This window comes from Gymnodraco acuticeps, unplaced genomic scaffold (assembly GCF_902827175.1).
Source record: "Gymnodraco acuticeps unplaced genomic scaffold, fGymAcu1.1, whole genome shotgun sequence".
Classification (NCBI taxonomy): Eukaryota; Metazoa; Chordata; class Actinopteri; order Perciformes; family Bathydraconidae; genus Gymnodraco; species Gymnodraco acuticeps.
The window spans coordinates 755460-765775 of record NW_022992339.1 but is presented as its reverse complement, the minus strand read 5'-3'; the positions used below and the strand labels follow the sequence as shown (position 1 = coordinate 765775).

The 10316-nt window shown below is 40.3% G+C and overlaps 1 protein-coding gene across 1 annotated transcript; it reads right to left on the bottom strand.

Annotated features, from left to right (window-relative positions):
• Window positions 1-755: 755 nt before the first annotated feature.
• Window positions 756-7980, bottom strand: haus7 (HAUS augmin-like complex, subunit 7). Its single transcript, XM_034208680.1, has 9 exons — window positions 7851-7980; window positions 5780-5895; window positions 5614-5684; window positions 5465-5526; window positions 4802-4992; window positions 4307-4421; window positions 2073-2285; window positions 1057-1168; window positions 756-967 (listed from the first exon to the last, which is right to left on the bottom strand). Exons 1-9 carry the CDS (start codon window positions 7905-7907, stop codon window positions 906-908), a joined length of 999 nt encoding a protein of 332 aa, XP_034064571.1. The 5' UTR covers window positions 7908-7980; the 3' UTR covers window positions 756-905.
• Between the last annotated feature and the right edge of the window lie 2336 nt (window positions 7981-10316).

Genomic DNA, 10316 nt, shown 5'->3' with positions numbered 1-10316 from the left:
GGCCACTTTATGCCATAATGATGTTTTGTCTTGTGTAACCATTAGCCAATCAGCAACCAAGGTAAGGCGGCATTTAGTTTCTGTAATACATTTTCAATAGGTTTCAAAATGCTATGATATGGGAAGTAGAATTGTATGAATGATTAATTTTCTGACATCGCAATTAAATATCTGTTTATATGACTTACTGAATGCATTTCACGCGTAGATATTTAGAGCAAGATCTGGGCAAAATTATTCCTAACCTTAAAGGTGGGGTATGTCATTTATTTCAGATAACACTTTGTTATGTTCCATGGAATGCTCTTAACATCCCGATAGCAATGAATATCTAAAGTGCTTTGAGAACAAATCCATACAAAAATGTCATCTGTGGAACCCGTGGCGCTGTAAAAAGCACGACCAATCATCAGAGCCGGCCCGGCTAAAATGATTGGATGGCCTACCTGCCTGTCAGCCTTCCATGTGTGTTGGAGGAGGGGCTCTGTGAGGAAGTCTGAAGGAAGGGGCAGATTTTTTCCAGTTGTGTAAATTCTAGCGCACTCGAGCTGGTTTCTCCATTCTTACCTACCCTACCATTAAGTTATACGTGTACATTTGCACCTATACTTTTAGTTATGTTAAAGTTGGGCATTAAACATCCTCCAGCCTTAGAAACCCTGAACAATCTCTGTTGATCAACTAGTTGCTGCAGCCCGAAAAGATAATCACAAAATGTAAAGAAATAGAAATGAATGATGCTTCACAAGATAAAACTGTATGGGTTACAATTTAGAAAATGTTCATTTATTCAGTTATACAATATAAACATTAAAATGGAGTTCTGCAAGAGACAAAGTAAGGGAGAAATATAAAATGGCTGATTGCTGAATTGTGAATTTATAGTGACTATTGTATTGTGTGGATCAGGACTGAAGCAGGGAGAAAACGTCTCTTATTCGCCTGGTAAGTTCCTGCAGTTGATCAGCTGGAAAAAACACAAGAGAAGGGAACACGGTTTTTTATCATGGTAGAATTGACCTATGAGTGTGCACGTGAACGCGGATATTCACTCACGTAGATTGCGCTTCTCTCCTCTGCTCCGGTAGCTGGGCTGTGTTTGTAGCTGCTCTACTTCCTCAGTAATGGAGGCAGAAGCCTCTGATACTGCCTTTAGCATTTCCAACTCCTGAGAAAGAAGACACATGCAAGAGAAAGTGTCAGTGCCAATCCTTTTTTTAGATTTCAATGTTTTAATGAGAAGCTGAGCTTGAGATGTTTGAATGAAGCTTCAAATGTGTGACATTGTAGAAGTTGTGAGAAAATAGAGACAAACAGCTTCTATCTCTGATTACAAAACATGCGTGTATATGTAAGCACTCAACAAGAGAACCACTGGCTAAACGTTACTCTTTCATTCTTCAAGGTGACGCAGTGATACTGTCTAACTGTGACTGTGTTAGTGTGAAGATCACAGAAAAGCCACATGAGTTGATTTCTAGTGTTAACCAAGAGAAAATAGTGAATTATCTCCTCAGTCTACTACGACTTCATCATTTCGGATGTCATCACATTTAAAACAAATAACAATTCCTTGAAGAAAAAATATTCAATTAGCGTAAAGTGATTCATTGGCTTGAATAAGTCAGGCCGGCTTTTAGTTAAATAGATGGTGGCTTTTGTGCAGCATAGGGACAGATCTTTACTGCAGTATATAAGTTGTTTTTGCTAAACACCAACAAATATGGAATGAAGCAGAACATGTGGTTGGATAACAACTAGTTGTAAATAATGGGTACAACTTTATTTTTTTATTACATTTACATTTTTGGACTTCCAACACTCTGGTGCTATCAGAAACGTTAGAATTAGGCAATCCTACACAGCCACCACTGCATCTATTTCTACTCATACTATAATACTATTAGTGTTGCCTTATCCAAATCTGCAAATACAGAACATTAACAATTTAAAAAAGGAGAGCTGCTAAAATCAAATTCTGAATAAAGCTTGGAACTCTACAGGAAGACCGACACGTCAGTCTGTGTTGAGACAGATTCTTGAACAGTGATGTTCAACAGATGTATGAGTACCATGGTGAAGGCCAGCAGTAGCTGGTGTATCCTCTGGAAGACGTGGGTCTCTGTGCTGAAGCTGGGGGGGTCTCTGCTGCAGTAAGCTCTCAGGTCTGTTTCAAAAACATGGTTGAAAGCAGCCATCAACATCTGGAGGTCACACGCTGCCACCCTTAGAGAGCCCGGAGAGAACACACCGGAACTCTGAGTCTCACTGCTCAGGAACTCACACTGAGGAGAACCGGAGAAAAGATCGGAGAGAGAGACAAATGTTTATAGTGTTAAAACGTGTTATTGAGTTCTTACAAAACTAGTGAATGGACATGCACGATACACTGAGCTGGTTAACTGTCAGGCAGAGATCTACAGATGCTTTGTGGAGTTCTGTCCGAACTGTGACAGACAGTCAAGATATTTTGGGAAAGGTTTCTCTCTCAGTATGCTTGACACAATTATCAAATGCAATATGCCTAAAGCAAAACAGGGTCAGCTGGAAATATTTCCAGGGCACATTGTTCAAGGGAATACTAAATAACTGTTCAAAGAAAACCTTCATCACTGAAATAATAATTGAAAATGTTCTGTGTGTGTACATTTCATTTATTTCTTCATAATGGTTGAAAGGAAGACATGTTTTCTTTCACTTCACTAACTTGATTGTTGATTATTCATGAGATGAGCTGTTTTGTTTATGTATGTTGTGTTTATGTGGCTCGTGTTTGAATGTGTGTATGACTGTTTGCATGTAGACCCCAGGGAGAATAGCCAATGCTCATGCTGCTGCTAATGTGGATCCTAATAAAGATACAAGACCTTTCAATTGAAGGCTCTATATCCTGGTGCACATCACACCCCACACGTAGCGTGGTGTTAATAAGTGCAGTCTTCCTCACTGTCCTCCTCAGTGTCTCCTTCACTGTAGACAGGGAGGTGCATCTTCATCATCTTCATCATCTAGCATGCAAGAAGAGAGTTCCTCTTCTTGCATGCTAGATGATGAAGATGATGAAGATGCACCTCCCTGTCTCTTTTTAAGCCTCCGGTTTGCTTTCTCCAAAACTTGTTGCCAAAACTGTGAAGTCCTTGCATTTCCTGAGGCCAAGTTGAAGGATCACATACTAAGAAATGATCACATGACTTGAAGTCATATCTGATTTCAGATGTGGGAAGTTACTAAGTATTCAAGTACTGTGCTTAAGTACCATTTTGAGATATTTGTACTTGACTTTGATGCTACTGTGTACTTCTACTCCACTACAGTTCAGAGGTACATGGTGTACTTCTACTCCACTACAGTTCAGAGGTACATGGTGTACTTTTACTCCACTACATGTATTTAATACCTGTAGTTACTTCACAGATGTGGATGAATGATGTGAAATATAATCAAGTGTTAAATCAGACTTTAGTTCCACCTGGAGTAAATCCACCAGCTACCCTGCAGTATACAAAGTCATTCAAACTAGCTGCACCTTTACCAGCTTTGAGAACACTTTCATGATCAATCATTATAAAACATATCATATATATTATTCTGAAATGGACCAATCAAACAATGAATACTTTTACTGTCGCTACTTTCACTATATTTTGATGAGAATACTTTTCTACTTTTAATTGAGTAACATTTTGAATTCCTACACAAGATCTGAGTGCTTCTTCCACCTCTGTTTGATTCCAAACTCTCCCATTAACACCCTGAGTAAGTTTGTTGTAGATCAAACTGCAGCAGCTTGACCACAGAGCGTGAACGTCAACGTTGTGATCAGCTGATTGTGGGCAGTTCTCCAGTGTGTGCGCGGGGCACAGAATGTGCTCAGGGGAGTCTCCCACTGCAGCCAGTTTACGTAGTTTTGGTACAATTCTGTTGTTCATACCGACGTTAACCCCATCTGTGCACATGGTGAACAACTCTGTCGTCCAGTGATCTAAGTCTCTGCCTCCTGTAAGCTTCACAGGTCCGTCGGTTACGTCCTGCGCGGCTCGGCCAGCTCCAGCTCAATCAGTCATAGAAAGTCAGAAGATCTTTAGCAGGGAGCAAAACGCCAAAGTATCTGCTTAATGTCTTTTGGACATGTTTACTCCACTGAGTGTTGACAAGAAACACGTGTAGAGGTTTTGTTTTGATGACCTATCAGGTACGCAAAGGCGCGCAGTGACAAAAGTGATGTTACGCATTTCAGATTTTTGCCGTGCATGCGTACCAGTTATGTGCACCCCTGTCTATATCTCTAAGCCACTTGAACACATACCTCTGACTGCAGCTTCTCCAGTGTAGACTGAGCCTGCTGTAAAAGAGCAGCTCCATCAGCAGCCTCTTCTCTACTTGATCTATGGGACGATGATTTGGAGCTGTTGTGTAAAGCCCTGTGAAGTAAGGACTGGCAGTGAGACACACACAGCGGGTAAAATAAGTATTGAACACGTCACCATTTTTCTCATTCAATATATTTCTAAAGGTGCTTGACATTACATGTTCACCAGATGTCGGTAAGAACCCATGCATTTCACACATGCAGGGAAAGCAAAACAAATACGTTTCCGAAAATAAGCTATGTGTAATAACATGGAATGACACGGGGAAAAGTATTAAACACATGAAGAAAGGGAGGTGCAACAAGGCATGGAAAGCCAAGACACCAGCTGATGTCTCATTAATCAGAAAGCAATCAAGAGGAGAGAATGACCACATGGAGCAGATCAACCGAGTGAAGGGATATAATGTGTGCTCAAAGTCAGCAACGCACTTGATGTGTGCAGGCCAGGGGTCCAGGGCTGGTGCGAGCATTTGTCTCAAGTGAGGCAGATTCTCAGCAGCGAAGAGCTCGTTCAGCAGCGTCTCCGGGTCCGCTCTGTGCCCGGCAGACTTCTCGCAGGCAGGAACTAAAGACAGCAGCTGCTGCAGGAACCGAAGCTGCCGGTGAGGACTCGCATCACCCTGGAGACATGGTTTGATCAATTAAACAGACGAAACAAGACCTTTACTGTTTATTATGACTAGGTCTTTACGGTATTGAATTCATATAGTATACAATGTATACAAAATGACCTTGATGTTGCCCTTTTGGTTTTACATAAGAATTTCACAGATAGAAACTGAGGATTTCAGTTTGTGAGAACATTTGGGCATTCTATCCCTTGACAGTGTCTAAGAGTAGTATAGTTTCATTTTTAATAACGTTTTTTTGATTTTAATCATTTATTTTCATTCAAATTCCAACGTCTAAATATCTTAGGAATAAAAGTGTGTTTTTCATGGCACTTAAACAAATATGATATATTGCAAGAACTTATTGGGCAATTTATCATGAATAAAAAGTTGTTGTTGTGACATGCTTAATTGTAAGACATTATGAATATCTATATATGTTAATTGACTACATGAACACTTGTTTAATGCAGCCTCTCACCCTGATCAGGTCCAGGTCCTCTGCTCTGCACAGCATCAGCTCCTGCCCCAGCACAGACATTTCTGTTTGTATTACAGACCACAGCAGAATGACTACAAGTGTCCATCAAGAGGCTGTTCGTTATGTACTGTTAGAGACATCAATGTTACCTTTAATCCGAACCTCTGGGTCTTTGGATCTCAGAGATATTGCCTCGGAATAGGCAAAGGTTGGGTTAATTCTGTAAAGACACAGGTCAAGATAGGGAAAAGGAATAGCTTATTAGCAAATGATTTCTGATATAAAACAACAGATGTGACATGTGTCTTATTGTACCTGCTGCAGATCCATGCCAGGATGTCTGTGCGATGCTGGGAGGGGGTGCAGAGCAGCTGGAGCATGCTGTCTGCTTCCTGCAGGTACAGACCCTCCACCAGGGGGCAGGACGCAGCCTAAACAAAGACACAACCACAGGAACTTTATATGAACTCTATCATGTGGAATACTATTTTATTGCAAAGAACTTGTGTAGTTTAAAAGGGAATCATATTGATGAAATCCACATAGAAATAGCCTTAAGGTTTTATATTTAGTATTTCTCTGAGTGATAGCTCTGTTCAAATGAACGGCTAGCTAATTAAGGGCTTTAATACAGTGTAATATAACTGCACCTTGCACTATAACATTTGCCCTGATTCACTGTTATACATGTGATAATGTACAGAATGTTGCTTGAGGTAAAACACTCCATGTATGACAGAAATGTGAGAGAGTTATATAAAATAGGTTTATGGAGATGTTGCACTTAAAGGTGGGGTAGGTCATTTCAGAGAAACCAGCTCGAGTGAGCTAGAATTTGAAAATACACAGCCGGGAAAAATCTGCCACTTCCTTACAGAGCCCCTCCTCCAACACACACGAACGCGCACATGACCAATGAGAGCACGAGATAAGTTTGTGCACAGATGGAAGGCTGACAGGCAGGTAGGCCATCCAGTTACTTTAGCCGGGCCGGCTCAGATGATTGGTCGTGCTTTTTACAGCGCTACGGCTTCCACAAATGACTTTTTGTGTCAAAGCACTTAAGATATTCATTGCTATCGGGATGTTAAGAGCATTCCATGGAATATAACAAAAAGTGTATCTCGAGCCGGTTTCTGAAACGTACCTACCCCACCTTTAAGCTACAGTTCTGCACTGAGACAGAAACGGACACTCAAACTGAGAAATGTGATGTTATGTTACAGTGTATTACATATTGAATTGAATAGAAGCAACCCAGAGGACAAACTGAATCCTCTGTGGTACCAACTTTGGGACCCGTAACAACAAAGCCTGGGACAGTAACCACAGTGACTATGACTCGCAGGGGTCCTTGTGAAAATCCTTGCCTGATTCAATGCACAATATTAAGAGGCATTCAAGTGTTGTTCAGGTTGAGAGCTGAATGTTTTAAATGTACAGGTAAATTACTCTTTAGAAAAATCTCAACTTTAACCTTTTTTCAATATTAAGAGGTTTCCAAAAGCATACAAAAATATGTATACAGTATTATTTGAGTTTTGATCTCAGACATCCAGTCTGTAATAGAGTACATTTACTTAAGTACTCTACTTAAGAATTATTTGGAGGTACCAGGACTTTACTTGAATATTTTCATTTTATGCTTTATACTTCTCCTCTGCTAAATGACAAGGCAAATGTGATAATCGTTTTACTCCACTACATTAATACATTATAACACTCACAGTTAATGTGTGCGTATAAAAAACACATGATGCTGATATGGTATTTTAATGCAGTACTGTGCTAAATATTACACAGTATTTTAAGAACCATAATCCTAATAATACTGTGAACATATCTTTTCTACACATCGAGTAGGCCTACTTTTACTTTTGAAGTACATTTAGCGTATAGGCCTACAGTCATTCTTCTGTACTTATTATTGATCATCTTATTCTGTAACGGGCCATTGTTCAGAGTAATTTTAACATATTGTACTTTTACATAAAGTTTATGTTGATGCCAATACTTTGAATTGTTACTTCAGTAACTAACAGGCCTCTTACTTTTAATGGAGTATTTGAAGACCATCGTATTTGTACTTTTACTTAAAACAAAGGATCTGAGTACTTCTTCCAACACTGCAGACATCCAAATATTAAAATCAACAAATGTATAGGAGGAGTCTCCAAAACAACAGCGATCTACCCGCTGCTGGGTAAAAGGTTCAAATATGTTTTAATTTTCCTACTCGGATGTTATTTTTCAGGTGGAAACGAAGCACGTAGGGACGTTTAGTGAGCTAATAATAACATGTAACGTTACTTATTAGCATTTTGAGAATAAACAACAATAACCAAACTTTGTAAAAAGCTCGCATTGTTATTAAATTAAAGTGTACCTGCAGTGTAGCGTAAACATGTCCAACGAGTTGTTCTTCTTTCAAAGCCCCCGCCATTTTCCAAACAACTCTTCCTGGTTCTGTAGGAGTTTCCTTCTTCTTCTGTTATTATATAGCCCCATTGTACAGCTCTCGGATGACTTACCGCCAACCACTGGTCGGGAGGGGAATACCTTTTAGTATTCCCCTCCCGACCAGTGGTTAGCGGTATAAATCAAGCCCCCAGGAAGTGCGCCGGAGTCTGATGAGAATATTCGTAGTGGCCAAACGGCGGTACTACACTTCCTTTAGGTTGCTGGGCCCGGAAACACTTTTTCCCATTGACTTACATGGGGAAAGAGTGGTCTGTAACTCGTTGGATAATTTTTTTTTAACTAAATAAACAACCCAGTATGAACACTTGTATAGCCCTTATTAAAAACATTCGTTCCTCAAGTTGTAAAACGGTGCTAATAACGTTATTCTGAGAGTTATTTCCCTCTGCGTTATGAACGCGCATCTAACCCACGGGACCGCGCCGCCCGGCACGTTCATGTTACGTGTTTACCCATGGATGCACAATAAGAACGGACCATATCGCCTTACTGCCATCCCACGGAGCTGTAATAATGGATATATTCAGGGTTGCACATAACTTTGTTGCCCTGGTTCTCAAAGGAGCACCTGGAGATGTTGCTTGGTGCTCATCCTTAAAATGAAATAAACCGTAACTTTTGAGGGGGTCTTGACTTTATTTGCCAGACACACGGCACTGAACACACATGCAGAGGTGAACACAGAACACACATGCAGAGGTGAACACAAGACAACATTAGCACGACCAGTAATCCTACAAGCTGTCATCACTCCCCTCTTGACTGTTCTCCTCACTGTCTTCCTCTCTGTCAGACATGGTAGCTGATGATGTAGGCCTACTTCTTTCTGGTTGAGTCTGCGATTAGCTGCTTGCATCCACAAGTCAACAGCTGGTTTTGGGTCGAAAGTCTCTGTTGTCATCTTAGACAAGTGGATGTAATCAAATAAGTATGTGAACATAACCAATAACCTACCATAGCCAATAACAAATGAATGTAACTTATGTTATTTGTGTTGTTCATTCATATCTTATTTTACCTTAACATTTATTTATGCATTTTTGTTTATCTCTCCAGTTTTAAAGGATATTTTTGGTTACTGTCCTATAGTATACATTGGAATGATTTCAAACCTGTTTATCCCAATAATTATAAAGGAGTGCCTTGGAAATATGTGTTTACATAAATTGCGACCAAACCGTTTGAACTTAGACTTTACCTCACTGAGCTGTATCAGTCTGAATGGAGAGGACTCTCCCTCCACATTATTGTAGAAACATCTTCTTCTTATATCCGTTAGAGCAGCTAGCACGGCACCAGATTCTAATAACAACAGCGCTGGTACCGGTGCACCCTCCCTCGCTCACTCGCATTTTGGCTTTGAGCTGCGGGCGCCAGATAAGCCAACATCCCCCATTTTCATCACTTACAGCGCCCATCGTACAGGGCAAATGAAACGTGTAACCGGGGTGAAAAGGGTGTTACATTTACTTAATTATGAATATTGTTACATCAAGGCCGAAAATTAGGATGAGCCCCAACGGTCAAAAATGTTTTTTTCCCTCCCAGAACTGCCAGCGCAGCGCCTCCACAGATCTGGCGCCCTAGGCGAACATCAAGCCAGCGCTACGGGCCGACCCTGAGTTCATATCATGGTTCATACTGTACATGTATGCAACTCGCAAATATCTTTCTCTCTCTCTCTCTCTCTTCTCTCTCTCTCATCTCTCCTCTCTCCTCTCTCCTCTATTTTCTCTTTTCTCTTCTCCCTTCTCTCTCTCCCTCTCTCAATGTTGGTACGCAAATGCGCTTTGTTTCAAATAACCCGGTGCTCTTTTTTTGGCGGAGGTGCGCATGCGCACCTGCGCACCAGTTATGTGCAGCCCTGGATATATTGCACATTTTTGCTGTAATTCATCATTTGTAAAATATTATACTGTATGATTAAATCTTGTACCGTAATTGTTGTATTAAATAAAGTTAATATTACCGACGTTAGATTAACGTCCCTGTAGCTTATTATTGCACTAAGAAGCTTATTGCACTGTGTATATATATATACTTATATATATATATATATATATATATATATATATATATATATATACACAGTGCAATAATTATTTCATGCAAAATTAAGCTCTGTTGGATATCACTAGATCCTGTTACAGCGTAATATAAGTACATAACGATTGATGTGTACATTAGCATAATTACTAGCTAGCTGCTAACTGCCGCCTTGTTAATATCAAATCCATGCTGTCATGAACGCACGGTGCTGTTACGTGTACGCAAATTGACGTGCTTGATGTGAACGAGCATTTTGGTTAAAGTTGCGCATGCGCTATGAGCGCACATACGGGTACTTCTCAGGCATGCCGGGTAATCTGTG

Excerpts from the sequence above, each read along its gene's own strand:
- haus7 (XM_034208680.1), bottom strand. The coding sequence starts at position 7,907 with ATGGCGGGGGCTTTGAAAGAAGAACAACTCGTTGGACATGTTTACGCT. Across the intron at positions 4,993-5,464 it reads AGGACCTGGACCTGATCAGG|GGTGATGCGAGTCCTCACCG; the intron begins GTGAGAGGCTGC and ends CCATGTCTCCAG. Across the intron at positions 4,422-4,801 it reads CCCTGGCCTGCACACATCAA|GGCTTTACACAACAGCTCCA; the intron begins GTGCGTTGCTGA and ends CTTACTTCACAG.